General features: G+C 38.8%; 1 protein-coding gene across 2 annotated transcripts in view; it reads left to right on the top strand.

The window, feature by feature from the left end:
- vapal (VAMP (vesicle-associated membrane protein)-associated protein A, like) overlaps positions 1–15866 on the top strand; it is an 81428-nt gene that overhangs the window by 46810 nt on the left and 18752 nt on the right. For both annotated transcript variants that reach the window (XM_043687756.1, XM_043687757.1), the window contains exon 3: positions 10746–10849. In XM_043687756.1, coding sequence (XP_043543691.1) covers positions 10746–10849 — 104 coding nt within the window. The remainder of the gene's footprint in view (positions 1–10745; positions 10850–15866) is intronic.

Raw genomic sequence — 15866 nt, 5'->3', positions numbered from 1 at the left:
AAATCTCTAGGCCCTTATTTTCATCAAAGTCGGAATTAAATTTAAACTTTTAATTTGAGTTAATGCTTTTGAACCTTTATGCTAATATTGTTATTAATAATTTGCTTATCTTTGTTTGGACCAATGATGCTTTGTTTTCATCTTGCTCCCTGAGGTTCGTGCTGGCTCTGTTGCTCTCTCCCCAAACCTCATCAGCAATTCATTCCCTACCTTGGCTCTATTAAATAACTTGCTGGCCTGTGAGGTCACCTGGTTATTCTTTTTTGTATTAGTTCTCTCAACACTTTCTCTTTTCTGTGAATCAGTTTTTTTTAAACTTGTGGCTCTCTGATCTGTTCTGTCTGTCTCTCACAGCGAGTAATTGTTTTATATCTAAAGAGTCTTGGCAATGTTTTCCTTGGAACCCATACATTTGCAGCCTGCTAGTCTCCTACACTTCCCTGAGACTTGTGCTTTCCGTTAGTTTATTGTAAATAAATTGATTTACTGTGGCATCGCTGATGGAAGTTTAAATCTTTTGTAACTCTCACCTTGTCTCCCACACACTATATTTTGTTCTATCTGAGTTTCTGGTAATTTTAGATTTGTGGTTTTCTTTTCTCTCATTTTGTGTTTTGGACTATTGAAGATACAGTTGGTTCTGCTATAATGCGGAAGTTCTGTTCTCGTGCAATCCCATGTTTTCAGAAAATGATGCAATAGCAGCACCATTAAAACCACTGGGGCTGAGATCCATTATAATCCATACACACTTTTGAAGTTCGCGGTTTAGAAACCATGTCCCCAATTCGTCAATTGCATTATAGTGAATTCGCATTAACAAAACGCACGTAGAGCAGAACGACTTGTATAGAAGGCTGAAGCAAATGAGACTTGTACATTTAGCCACAGAGTATAGAACCTAATACTGCAGGAAGAATGGACCTGTGGGATTGAACTGGTTAATTTGGTGCAGTTACTTTGGTTTTTTTGCATTAGCTTGGCAGATGTAATCATATGATAAATACTTAACACTAATGTGGTTACTACAGATGAGTGAGATTTCTTCAACTGGACACAATCTCTTAGAGATGACTGATACATAAAATCTCTTGGGATTGGCTGTTATGATTAATGCTTACTCAGGAAATCCATAGCCCATCATTTCAGCTGGGTGTGTAAAAGTAATCTTGCATGCAGATTTGCAAAGCTACAGAAAGATATGAATGAGTCAGTTGTTTGTTTATTCTGTGTATATTGACAGCTGTACATGAAAGTAACACTCAATAAGACCTAATTGAAGTAGTTAAAACGCTCCTAATAAACTGAAAATTCACTTAATTGTGCTCTGGAATATGATTTATAATTTTTTTTAGGGAAGTAATCATCGACAAGTGAACTTAGTGCTTTTTCCTAAACAGCTGCAGCATTTGTATTTTTTGATAACATTACAATTGAGACTTTGGAAATATTTCAGCATGATATGATTCCAAGTTTGTTTTCGGACCTTCCTCTTACCCCCAGCATGAACCCCCAACTTTAGCTCACCCAAGGACAACTCACTATTGTACAATAAGATAATGGTTCTATAAAATTTATTTTTGAAAGTGCATTAAGCTCATTCATATCTGGACATACAATGGTATTGCACAGCCTGTGCATGGAATACAATTTGAGCATGATGTCTCAGTGGAGGCAAACCTATCATCTTCAACTTTATGTAGTTATACCTATATAGTCATTGTTACCAACATTCTTGGAATGTTGAGTATAGGATTTAGCATGTTATGTTGAGGCTGTACAGGGCATGGGTGAGATCTCTTTTAGAATACTGCATACAATTCTGATTGCTGTTGTATCGGAAAGATGTTGTTTAACTTAAAAGGGTGCAGAAAAGATTACAAGGATGTTGTTGGGACTGGAGAATTATAAGGAGAGGCTGAATAAGCAGGGGTTTTATTCCATGGAGCCACAGAGGCTGAGCTGTGACCTTACACAGGTTTATAAAATCATGAGGAGCATGGACAGGGTAAATAGCCAAGTTCTCTTTCCTCGGGTGGGGGATCCCAAAACTAGAGGTTCAAGGTGAGACAGAAATGTTGAAAAAAACCTGAGCAGTTACTTTATCACACAGAGTATGGAATAAGCTGCTAGAAATGGTGGTGGTGGTGGAAGTGGGGACATTTACAACATTTGAAAGGCTTTTGAATGGATATATGAATAGGAAGGATTTAGAGGGGTATGAGACAAATGCTGGCAAGTGGGACTAGATCAGATTGGGGTGTTTGGTCGGCATGGACATGTGGGACCAACTGGTCTGTTTCTGAGCTGTATGACTCCATGACTGTAATTTTTCCTGTTGCTCTATGAACCTCAAGATCTATGTGCAGCAGCAACTTCTGGAAGATTAGATTAGATTCCCTACGGTGTGCAAACAGGCCCTTCGGCCCAACAAGTCCACACCAACCCTCCAAAGAGTAACCCACCCAAACCTATTTCCCTCTGACTAATGCACCTAACACCATGGGCAGTTTTAGCATGGCGAATTCACCTGACCTGCACATCTTTGGACTGTGGGAGGAAACCGGAGCACCAGGAGGAAACCCACGCAGACACTGGGAGTACATGCACACTCCACACAGACAGTTGCCTGTGGCTGGAATCGAACCTGGAACACTGGTGCTGTGAGACACATCCTTGTTAACCACTGAGCCACTGTGCCGCCCCAAAAGGAATCCACCTATATGAAAATGCATATTTGTGTTTTTCATGTTCCTGGAAGCAGATGCTGTGCACAGCAAAACAATCAACCTGCACAGATCTCAGTGGAAACTTTGATAACTTGTACCTATTGCTATCATGTAATAACTTACATTATGTTGATAAGGCAAGTGCCCTGTTGTCTTTCCGAATCAATAGTGGTTTCTCCTCACCCATTACTATTTAAGTAGGCTATTATACCTAATATACAAAAGAGGGTTCTGGGTGTTCTTGTGGTATAACAGTAATGCCCCCACCTTTTAAGCAAGGAGGCTTGGGTTCAAATCCCACCTGCTGGAAGGTGTGTCATTGCATGTTGGAGCAGGTTGATTAAAATAACTGCAAAGCTTTATGCTGGGGTATGTCATCTCTGGTATTGATATTTTAATAAATTTTTGTTGACCTCTTGATTTTGTTTTGTTACACTACTCCAGGAGCTGTGAGATCCATTATCTCAGAGTAGATAGAAGGATAAGTGGTAGCACCCTGTCTCAAACACCAGCAATGTTGATGTTGCAATTTATAATCCTTAGTATGATATTCTTGAGGCGGATTCTGTATTTTTTTTCTTCCATGGGATACGGCCATCAAACAAATTGCAGTGGTTCTGGAGTCACATTAAGGCCAGACTTGATTTCTATCTCAAAAGGACCTCAGTGAACCTGATGGGGTTTTTATGACAACTGGTCACCAGTAAGTTAGCTTTATATTCCAGACTTTTAATGATTTACAAGGTAAGAGTATGGTGGAACATTCTGCATTTGTTTAGATGAGTGCAAATCAGCAACACTTGAGCTCAAACCATCCAGGCTATGTAGGCTGTTTAAATTGGCACTCCTAATTTAACATTCACTCCTTCCACTTTCGACAATCAGTAGAAGCAGTATGCACCATCAACAAAATGCACTGCTGAAACTCACCAAGCCTTCTGCAACAGTACTATCCAAACTATCCTCTATCACCTATAAGGACAAGGGCAGCAAAAGTGTGGGCAAACCCGCTGATAACCCTCCAATCCGGACTTGGACTTATATTGGATTTTGATAATGGGTCAAATTTATGGGTTTCCCCTCTTTAAGAGCATTGTGGGTCTACCTCCAACATTTGAGGAGGTGCCACCACCTCCTGAGGTTATGAGTGATGGGTAATACTCACTAGTTGAGCCAGCAACTTTTGCATTCCATTAAATAATAAAGGAAAAGATTTGGAATATTTCAGATTCTGGAGCTGTATTACCTGTCCTATATTTGTGACTTACATTTCTGTTGGCAGAATTGCTATAAAAAAAGTGATGTTGAGTAAAGCAGAGAATGCTGAAAGTCTCAACTGTAACAAAATAGAGGTGGCATTGACCAAACTTTGGTCATGTACTGTTTCTTATTGCCAAGAAACAAATGTTTAATTTAAGCAATAGAAGTAATCCGAAGTGGAGTTGAGGCTGATCACTAATGCAAATTATGAGCAAAAGCAGATAATTACTGTTTCAGCTTATCAATGTGGTAGATTCATACAGCACGGCATCAGATCCTTCGGTCCAACTCGTCCATGCTGACCAGATAGCCCAACCCAATCTAGTCCCACCTACCAGCATTTGGCCCATATCCCTCCAAACCCTTCCTATTTATATACCCATCCAGATGCCTTTTAAATGTTAAAATAGTACTAGCATTCACCACTTCCTCTGGCAGCTCATTCCGTGCACGTACCACCTTCTGCATGAAAAAAATTGCTCCTTGGGTCTCTTTCATATCTTTCCCCTCTCACCCTAAACCTATGCCCTCTAGTTCCAGACTCCCCCACCCTAGGGAAGAGACTTTGTCTACTTATCCTGTCCATGTCCCTCATGATGTTATAAACCTCTATAAGGTCACCCCTCAACCTGTGAAACTCCAGGGAAAACAGTCCCAGCCTATTCAACCTCTCCCTATAGCTCAAATCCTCCAACCCTGGCAACATCCTTGTAAATCTTTTCTGAACCCTTTCAAGTTTCACAACATCTTTCCGATAGGAAGGAGACCAGAATTGCACGCAATATTCCAACAGTGGCCTAACCAATGTCTTCTACTGCTGCAACATAACCTCCCAACTCTTGTACTCCATGCTCTGACCAATAAAGGAAAGCATACCAAACACCGCCTTCACTACCTGCGACTCCACTTTCAAGGAGCTATGAACCTGCACTCCAAGGTCACTTTGTTCAGTGACACTCCCTAGGACTTTACCATTAAGTATATAAGTCCTGCTAAGATTTGCTTTCCCAAAATTAAGCACCTCACATTTATCTAAATTAAATTCCATCTGCCATTCCTCAGCCCATTGGCCCATCTGATCAAGACCCCGTTGTAATCTGAGGTAACCTTTTTGCTGTCCACTACACCTCCAATTTTGGATATCATCTGCAAACTTACTAACTATACCTCTTATGTTCACATCCAAATCATTTATATAAATGACGAAAAGTAGTGGACCCAGCACCGATCATAAGACCATAAGACCATAAGACATAGGAGTGGAAGTAAGGCCATTCGGCCCATCAAGTCCACTCCNTGAGGTCTAACCTTGCTAACCAGTTTCCCATGGGAACCTTGTCAAACGCCTTACTGAAGTTCATATAGATCATGTCACTGCTCTGCCCTCATCAATCCTCTTTGTTTCTACTTCAAAAAACTCAATCAAGTTTGTGAGACATGATTTCCCACGGACAAAGCCATGTTGACTATCCCTAATCAGTCTTTGCCTTTCCAAATACATGTACATCCTGTCCCTCAGGATTCCCTCCAAAACTTGCCCACCACTGATGTCAGGCTCAATGGTCTATTGTTCCCTGGCTTCTCCTTGAGGATCTAAAACCTGGATTTAGGCTATTGTCAGGAGCAACCATTTAATGCATGCTCTTATTAACCACAAAATGGCTTCTTAGTACAAAGTAACATCACAAAATGGCTTCAGGTTGCATTCCTGAATTGCTGAGCCTGAATTAAAGATAAAGTAGAACAATGGACCCTTCACAGCATGGATTAAATAAGCTAGATAGGACATTACTAACTATTTTAGTTAACCTTGAAATGCAGGTGGGAACAGATAAATGTGTAGTAAACAACTTTTATTTTTCAGAAAATATCATTGGGTTAACTTGCTGTCCATTATATCATTCATTACATTTTATTGGATTTATTCTGTAATTAAGGCTGCTTCTTAAGAAACATATTTAAAAATTGCCTATGTTTTAAGTGAAATCGTGCAGTTTCTCCAAGGAACACAGAAGCTGTTAATGTCTGTTGCTGGACAAATCTGTGCCCGTCGTCGAAATAAACTGTGAACCTTGCTGAAACAGATCGCATTCCTTTTGATTATTTGACAGATCGCGGAACTGAGACACTCCTCCTGGGGATCGAGATCTATACCCTTGCTACCTTTCTTAAATAGTGGCACCACATTAGCCAACCTCCAGTCTTCAGGCACCTCACCTGTGATCATCTATGATACAAATATCTCAGCAAGAGGCCCAACAATCACTTCCCTAGCTTATGATGTCAAATAAAAATTCTTGGATCGTGTGGATGGCTAAAAGAATTGGAAATTGTTGCTGTGTTTAGGGAATCTGAAGGATAGTTTTGGATGTAGTTATCTTGGGAATCTCGACAGCTGCAACACATCTATTTATTAGTACTGTGCTTAGTATCAACTCATAGGGTCATAGGAACTAGAAACAGGAGTGAGCTATTTGGCTGTTTGTTCCTGCTCCATTAGTCAATGTGACCATGGCTGATCCAGCAGTCCTCATGTTCACTTTTCTGTCCTTTCCTCGTAACCCTGGATTCCCCTACTAATCAAGAATATATCTATCTCAGGCTTAAATATGCACAAGGAATCTGCCCCCACAGCTCTCTGTGGCAAGGAGTTCCAAAGACACTTAACACTCTGAGAAGAAATTCATCTTCTCACTCTTAAATTAGCTTCCCTTCATTCTGAGACGATACCCTAGGCTCTCCCTTGAGTGGAAACATCCTTTAAGCAATTAAGCTGTCAAGCTCTTTAAGAATCCTGTATGTTTCAATGAGATTCTCTCTCATTCTTCTAAATTCTAACATGTTTAAGCATTGCTTGTAACCTTTGTTTGACTTTTGCATGTACCAAGGATCAACCTATTGAACCTTCTCTGAATTACGTCCATGAAATGATACCTTTCCTTAAATAAAGGGAGCCAGACTGCTCATAGTACTCCAGACTGATATTTTTATACTTCAACTGCCTTGAAACAAGGGCCAATATTCCAGTAGCATTCCTGATTACCTGCTAGACTTGTGTGCCAGCTTGTCCCTTCTGTTGCAGCTTTCTTCAGTTTTTCTCCATTTAAATAATACTGTTCTTTTGTTCTCCCTTCCAAAATGAACATCTTGACATCTTTCCACATTATGCTCCATTTTTGTCAACTTTTCTACCTAGTTGCTTAATCTATCAGTATCCTTTTGTAAACTATTATTGAGTCGTCTGCAAATTTGGCTACATGTGTTTCCTTTCTCCAAGGCATGAATAAATATTGAAAACCGTTGCAGACCCAGCACTGATCCCTGTGGGACCCAACTGGGCACCGGTCACCAACTCGAAAACAACCCCTAAGCCCCACTTGCTGTTTGCTGCTCGTTAGCCAATTCTTTACCGTGCTGATATACTGCCTCCCACAGCATTGTTTCTTATCTTACAATTTAACTTTTTTGAGTGTCTTTTGCAATTGCAAATACAGCAAACCTACTGTAGCAGCATTCCTATCAATATCAATAACCCCAATCTCTCTCATTCTTTATTTGGCCTTGAGGCATTTTCTTTTTCCCATGAGAGAGATTGTGATCACACTTAAGATGTATATTTGTATTTTGGGCAGTTCCTTGACTGGAAATGATTAATTTTCTCACCAGTCTCATGTTTGGTTAACCTTCAAAAGACATGAGAGGTGATGAGAGGATGGTGCATTCTGCAAGGCACCAGGGGTTGATCTTTCTGTTAATTTGTGATCATTTAGGAGACATTTAGCATTTTAATGTTAACACATTTGTCTTTGACTCCATTGAACCGAATTGAATCCATGGTTTTGAGGTAGTATATTAGCATGGATGCAGGATTCACTAAGTAATAGAAGACAGAGTGAGTTGGCATAAAAGGTGAACTTAAGATGGCAAACTGTAACTAGTGGAGTGCTGGGGCTACAATTGATTACTATATGTATGAAGAACTTGGATATAGAAAGTGAATATATTTTTGCCAAATTTGCAAGTAACAAAAATAGGTGGGAAGGCAAGTGGTGATGATGATGTCAAGTCTTAAGAGTGATAGAGACAGATTAAGGGAGTGGACAGAAATTTGGCAGATGGAGTATATTGAGGGAAAATGTGAGATTATATACTTAGGCAAAGAGCACAGCAGCTGAATGTTGCTCAAATTGAGAACTTGCAGAAATTATTTCACAACTTTTCTTGTATTTTCATATTTCTTTAATTTCCTGGATGCTATCCTAAAACGTACCTTGCCTTTCATTCTTTTGTTGGCTACAAAGCTTTGTTATCTCAATCTATTTTGTAATAGCCCTGATTAAACATTATGTATTGCTCTAAATTAGGAACAGATGTCATCCCCAAACGCCCCTGTTTTTATTGGTCTGTAGAGTGCTTATAATTTTATAAAAACTTCCTTATTTCATAGCTCAATCCATGCAGATTATAGCAGACCACCATCAGTAAAATTGTTTTATTATTATTATGGCCTTTAATTATTTTCATAAGACAGTCTGTTTTCCATAGATATTTTCCCTATGCTCTGTGCCAAAGACCCCTTTTTCCAGTGAATGTTATTGAATCAGTGTGATTTAACATAAATAATGTCTCAATGTCACAATACAAAAAGCACTATTTTCTCACTTGTTAGCTTTCTGAATATGATCCAAGTATTCTTGTGATCCATTCTCACAAACTCTGTTGGTTTACACTTTAAACTATCATTATTATAACAGACATTGGTAGTAGCAATAGACAGTGCCGAAGCTTTTATGATATTTGAAGGCTTTTAGATAGCACTCCTCAAAGCAATGTTTGCAAGACAAGTATAGTTATTTGATGGTTTATGATCATGTGATTTTATAATCTCCTTTAGATCTGTAAAAGAGCACGTGAACTTCCCGAATTCCCCTCTTTCTCCATCCTCTCATTGGTATTAACTCAAGTTGAAATTTTGTCCATCCAATACTTATACTGATCAGCCCTCATATTTTGTGGCCAATCTTTTGGTTTGCTAATTTAAACTCTCACCTCTCCAATACTTGGAATGTTAGTATTAGTTTGCTTTTAATTTTTGTGTAAATATCAAGTATTCCATCTGGCAGAAGCTAAAATTGTTCTTTCTGAATGCAGAATTGTAATTAAACTTTCCTAGCACTAAATGTGTGATTGAGAAAATAGCAGTTACTAGCTTGATGGCAAGGAAGTGGAAATCTTAAGTGAAACTGAAAAATGCTGGAATATATGGCATCAATCACTGCTTTATGGAGAAATGGCAGATTTCTTATTTTCTATTTGCCACTACCAAAAGCACATCTGGATAAATGTGCCTTTTTCAATTAGAGTTGCTAAGAGATTTGATGTCTGTTCAAACATTTTCAGTTACTCACCCAAATAATCAAGTTGCATTTGTGCATATCTGCAAACCTTCACCTGACCTTCTCATCTATATATGTTTTAAGATATTTACCATTTGTTTTGATCGAGAAAACAGTTTCATGTATATTTTAGTCTTAAAGTTGGATCTTGCCACTGGATGGCACTGTGTAACCAGCCCGAATACTGAATTTCAGTGCCAGTTCCAAATGTTTACTTGATTACAATACACAGTGTCTGCATAAAGATATAGACAATTTAAGCAGATGGACAAATATTTGGCCAATTGATTGTTGGAAATGTTGGAAAATATGAGATTATGCACTTTGGCAGGAAGCAAAGGGTAGAATATTATTTAATTGGAGAAAGCTGCAGCAAAGAGATTTGGGAGTTCTCATTCATGCATGAATAACAAAGTTCAAATTCAGGTAACGGGGAAGACCAATAGAATGTTGATCATTATTTCAGAGGAATGGGGTGTAAACATAAGGAGATTTTGCTACAACCACATAAGGCTGTAGTCAGACCACAGCTGCAACACTGCTAACAATTTTGGGCCCCTTATTAATGGAAAGATGCGTTGGAAGCAATGCACTGAAGGTTCACAAGGCTGATACCCGATATGGAGGAACTGCTTTATGAGCAGAGCTTGAGTAGGTTGGCCTGATCTCAATGGAATTTAGAAGAGTAAGAGGTGACCTTATTAAAATGTATAAGATTCGTAGGGGACTTGACAAGTTAGATGTGGAGAGATTGTTTCCCATTGGGGGAAGAATCTAGGACCAGAGAGCATTAACTCAGGGGTTGCACATTTAACATTGAGATGAGGAGGAATTTCTTCTCTCAAAGGTTAATGAGAGAAGTGTGTGTTGAAGGCTGAGCCTAGATTTTTAATTGGGCAGGGACTCTAGGGTAGTGGGGATAAAGACAAAGATTTGGAGCTGAGGATTGTCAGATCTGTCATGATCTTGTTGAGTAATGGAACAAACTTGATGGGCTGAATGACTTACATGTTGTGGCCCTATGATCTAATGCAAGTCAAAAAAATGAGAATTTAAGCTATGAGTGGTTATAGTTGCCCACAAAGCTTCAGTTCATGTCGACTGCTTGCTAATTGTGGACTCAGCACGAATGGAGGCTCATTTTTGAATAGACTTAGGAAATCAATACAAGAATCCGGACTGGTGACTTCCTGACAACAACGGGACCAGCAGCTAGTTTAGTTATCATGAAATTATCCTGAATAATATTTTAAAGTAACTCGGCAGGAGTGCACTCCATGCAGTTATGATTTTTAAATGTTGAATTTAAGAACCAACCCTGCACTTTCTCAAAACTAACACTTCTGTTTTCCCTCCCCAGTAATGTTACAGCCATTTGACTATGATCCCAATGAGAAAAGCAAGCACAAATTCATGGTACAGACAGTCTATGCTCCTCCTGGCATCACAGACATGGAAGCAGTAGTAAGTATTACATTTTATTGAAAAGACTTAAGAGGAACAAATATTGACTGTAATCACTAACAGTCAGTACTTTGTAATTCTGTAATTTATAAAAGTTGTTTTATCTAAAAATAGCTATTTCTGTGTGCTTCATAAAGTTTTAATGACATTTTGATTTATTTTAAATTTACAAATTCTTCCCAATTCCTAAATGTAAGTCATAGTCCTCAAAGTTTTTGTTGTCTTCCTACTGGCTCACTTGATAGAGTATTTAAAAAAAATACTCCCAACCTCCCAGATGAAGAGTGTTTCAGCATAATTATTTTATATTTGTATTCTTATTCAAATTTGTCATTCCTAATTTACTTAGCATGTCTAATTTAATTTGTCAATATCACTTTGAATGCTAATAACCTAATAATTGATTACTCCTTGTAACACATTAGAATTAATCTTCCCTCAAGAATAGAGAGAAAGCTGGAGCTGTTTATAGCTATGATAGTTATTTTTCAGAAGATCTTTTATTTGCTTCTATTGATCAGCTACTTTTCAATCCAGCTAATTAATTTATCATCAGGCTTAAGTTCTTTTAAAAGACACCATGGTAAAATCTTTGTAGAAGCTTCTGAAAATCCAATTAACTTGATAATTATCAATTAATTTCAGGTAGCTTGACTAATTCGAACAGATTCATATTCTTACTGAGATCTTCACTTTTTGAAATTTTATTTGATAGCATTCCTAAATATGATAAAGTGCAAATGTTTTCGCAAATTGGATATTTGGACTTATCAATTTGAAATGTGAGGTCATCTCTTTTTAAGGTGAAGGACGGCAAGTACAATATTCCTATCTTTGGATAGGAATATATAATGGCCGCAAAATATAAATCATAACTTTGTTATTTATGTAATAGTTTTCTTCAGTTTTGTTTAGGTGCTCTACAAAGATTTGAATTTTAAGGTTCTTACTTATGTAAAGAGCAACATTTATTTTGTAAATGTCACAAATGCCTGAACCAAAGGAAGACGCTAACAGCTTTAGTAATTTCTTCACATGAAAACTGATTTAAAGAATGTTTTTAAGAGAATTGCTTAGTCTCGAAAAAATGTTACTATGCACATTTGTTTACTATCATCTCCATAGCCAAGATGAGTTTTAGATTTCTATTGATGATACCTACTCTCCAATCTTCTAATTAGTCACTTTTGTATGTTTCCTGGCCTTGTGTGTTTGTCCCCTTGTAATTTTCAATACATTGCCAATGCATCAACATGATTATGACTGAAAGGTTTGTTTTGTCTGTTACACTCAAATCACTTCTTCAGTGGATGGTGTTGAGGGACTGAGAGCATAAAATACTGGACTTTTTTTTTTACTTCTGATTAGCTCTGGTCCTTTTCAGGAAACTAATTTATAGCAAAACTACACTGCTGTCATTAAATGACATTGGTGAAATAATTCTAATTTAACCATCTAATAGGTTGTGGATACTTTCAGTAGAATTAATGGCAAATTTCAGTTGTGTATATGACCTCTGTATTCTGAGATAATGTTAATCAAATGTGGGCCAATTTAAAGTGCAGTCAAGAATTCAGCATGAGGGAAAACGGATGATGCACAATTATGGATGTGCTTGGAATGTAACACAGACTATTCTAAACAAAAATAAATATTTAGAAAAGCTCAGTAGATCTGCCAGCATCTGTGGATAGAATCAGATTTAAAGTTTGGGGTTGAGTGACCCTTCCTCAGAACTTGACCCAAAACATTAACTTTGTTTTCTCTCTACAGATGTCAGATCTGCTGAGCTTCTCCAGTAATTTCTGTTTTTGTTTGATTTACAGCATCTGCAGTTCTTTCAGTTTTTGTTAGGGACTATTTTAAGTGGGTTTTGGCACGTTGCAATGATGTCTGTTCTGATTGAAGTTGGTGCAAATGATCTCAAGATTTGTGGAGGGAGTCAGTCAGAGCCAGACGAACAGTTGCTCAGGACTTTGATGAAGCCACGTGGTTATGGAAATTGTTACTAATACTTCCCGATGCTAACAAGTCATATATCACAGAAGCAGACCCTTCAGTCCAACTCATCCATGCTGACCAGGTTTTCCATACTAAATTAGTCTTGCCTGCGTTTGACCCATATCCCTCTAAACCTTTCCTATTCATGTACCAATTCAAATGTCTTGAATGTTGTAACTGCACCTGCATCTACTACTACCTCTGGCAGTTCATTCCATGTATGAACTACCCTCTGTGAAAAGGTTGCCCCTTATTAAAACTTTCTCCTCTCAAATTCCCTTAGTTTTTGGACCCTCCCCCAAATCCGAGGGAAGAGACCATTTGCTTCACACCTTATCTATGCTTCTCATGATTTTACAAAGCTCTATAAGGCCACCCCTCAACCTTCTCTGCTGCTGTGAAAAAAGGCCCAGCCTTACTGTACAAATAAGGTTAAGTAAGGAAATCCTGAAGTTGAATAGTTAACCAGTATTGTCTGTAAATCTTGATTGTTATGCTTCTGTTTTCAATTTGCTATTTCATCCATCTGTTGTGTTAAAGTCTGAGCATGTTTCGGTGAAGTATTTACTCTGTTTCCAAAGTCATAAATGGCCATGTGAGGCTATGAAATAAGTGAAAAATATAATTTTGTTTCATGGATATGCTACATATCACCTTGACGTTGGACAGTTAGAGTTAGGGTTGTAGCAGTTGTCCTGAGAATGATAGAGAATGAATACTCATCTGAGATTTATAAGATGCTGTACCCAGGAACAATTTTGACAAGAGTATTCACTTCTCTGTGTGTATACTGCCTTTATTATGGAAATACAGAAAATAGGAGCAGGAGCAGGAGTCGGTCACTTGACCCATTAAACTGCTGTTTAGATTAGATTACATTACAGTGTGGAAATAGGCCCTTCGGCCCAACAAGTCCACACCGACCCGCCAAAGCGCAACCCACCCATACCCCTACATTTACCCCTTACCTAACACTACGGGCAATTTAGCATGGCCAATTCACCTTACCTGCACATCTTTGGACTGTGGGAGGAAACCGGAGCACCCGGAGGAAACCCACGCAGACATGGGGAGAATGTGCAAACTCCACACAGACAGTAGTCCGAGGCGGGAACTATGCTTCAACATGATCATGGTTGATCATCTATCCCAACTCCATACTCCAACTGTCTCCCCTTATGAATAGCCTTGAGAAATTTCTTTTAACATGTTCAGTGATTTGACTTCCTCAGCCTTTTGTGCTAGTGAATTTCATAGGTTCATTACCCTTGAGTGAAGAAATTTCTGCTCGTCTTGTTCTAAATGGCCTACTCAATATCCTGAAACTGTAACTTGTACCGGGCACCCTAACCAGAGGAAACATCACCCCTGCATCCAGTCTGCCCAACTGTGTCAGACTTTTAAATGTTTCAATGAGGTCTCCTCTCATTCTTCTAAACAATAGTTTAGAAGGATGGAAGGGAGGCAAGAGAGGAGGGAGTGTGGTTTTTGATAAGGGATAGCATTACAGCTATACTGAGGGAGGATATATCTGGAAATACATCCAGGGAAGTTATTTGAGTGGAACTGAGAAATAAGAAAGGAATGATCACTTTTTTGGGATTGTAAAATAGGCCCTCGAATAGCCAGAGGGAAATTGAGAGACAAATTTGTAAGGAGATCTCAGCTATCTGTAAGAATAATAGGGGGTTATGGTAGGGGATTTTAACTTTTCAAACATAGACTGGGACAGACCTAGTGTGAAGGGTTTAGATGGAGAGGAATTTGTTAAGTGTATACAAGAAAACTTGACCTACTCTTGGGAAATAAGGCAGGGCAGGTGACTGAGGTGTCAGTGGTGGAGCACTTTGGTGCCAGCGACCATAATTCTATTAGATTTAAAATAATGATGGAAAAGGATAGACCAGATCTAAAAGTTGAAGTTCTAAATTGGAGAAAGGCCAATTTTGACGGTATTAGGCAAGAACTTTCAAAAGCTGACTGGGGGCAGATGTTCGGAGGTAAAGGGACGGCTGGAAAATGGGAAGCCTTCAGAAGTGAGATAACGAGGATCCAGAGAAAGTATATTCCTGTTAGTGTGAAAGGAAAGGCTGGTAGGTATGGGCAATGCTGGATGACTAAAGAAATTGAGGGTTGGTTAAGAAAAAGAAGGAAGCATATGTCAGGTAAAGACTGGATAGATCGAGTGAATCCTGAGAAGAGAAGAAAAGCAGTCGGAGTATACTTAAGAGGGAAATCAGGAGGGCAAAAAGGGGACATTAGGTAGCTTTGGCAGATACAATTAAGGAGAATCCAAAGGGTTTTTACAAATATATTAAGGACAAAAGGGTAACCAGGGAAAGAATCGGGCCCCTCAAAGATTAGCAAGGCGGCCTTTGTATGGAACCGCAGGAAATGGGAGAGATACTAAACGAGTATTTTGCTCAGTATTTACTGTGGAAAAGTATATGGAAGATATAGAATGTAAGGAAATAGATGGTGACACCTTGAAAAATGTCCATATTACAGAGGAGGAAGTGCTGGATGTCTCAAACGGATAATGGTGGATAAATCCCCAGGACCTGATCAAGTGTACCCTCGAACTCTGTGGGAAGCTAGGGAAGTGATTGCTGGGTCTCTTGCTGAGATATTTGTATCATCTATAGTCACAGATGAGGTGTCAGAAGACTGCAGGTTGGCTAACATGGTGCCACTGTTTAAGAAGGGTGGCAAGGACAAGCCAGGGAACTATAGTCCAGTGAGCCTGATGTCAGTGGTGGGCAAGTTGTTGGAGGGAATCCTGAGGGATAGGATGTACATGTATTTGGAAAGGCAAGGACTGATTCGGGATAGTCAACCTGGCTTTGTGTGTGGGAAATTATGTCTCTCAAACTTGATTGAATTTTTTGAAGAAGTAACAAAGAGGGCAGAGCGGTAGATGTGACATATATGGACTTCAGTAAGGCATTTGACAAGGTTCCCCATGGGAGACTGGTTAGTAAGGTTAGATCTCATGGAATACAGGGAGAACTAGCCA

This window comes from Chiloscyllium plagiosum, chromosome 4 (assembly GCF_004010195.1).
Source record: "Chiloscyllium plagiosum isolate BGI_BamShark_2017 chromosome 4, ASM401019v2, whole genome shotgun sequence".
NCBI lineage: Eukaryota > Metazoa > Chordata > Chondrichthyes > Orectolobiformes > Hemiscylliidae > Chiloscyllium > Chiloscyllium plagiosum.
The sequence above is the reverse complement of the archived record's forward strand: the minus strand, read 5'-3'. Positions and strand labels throughout refer to the sequence as shown.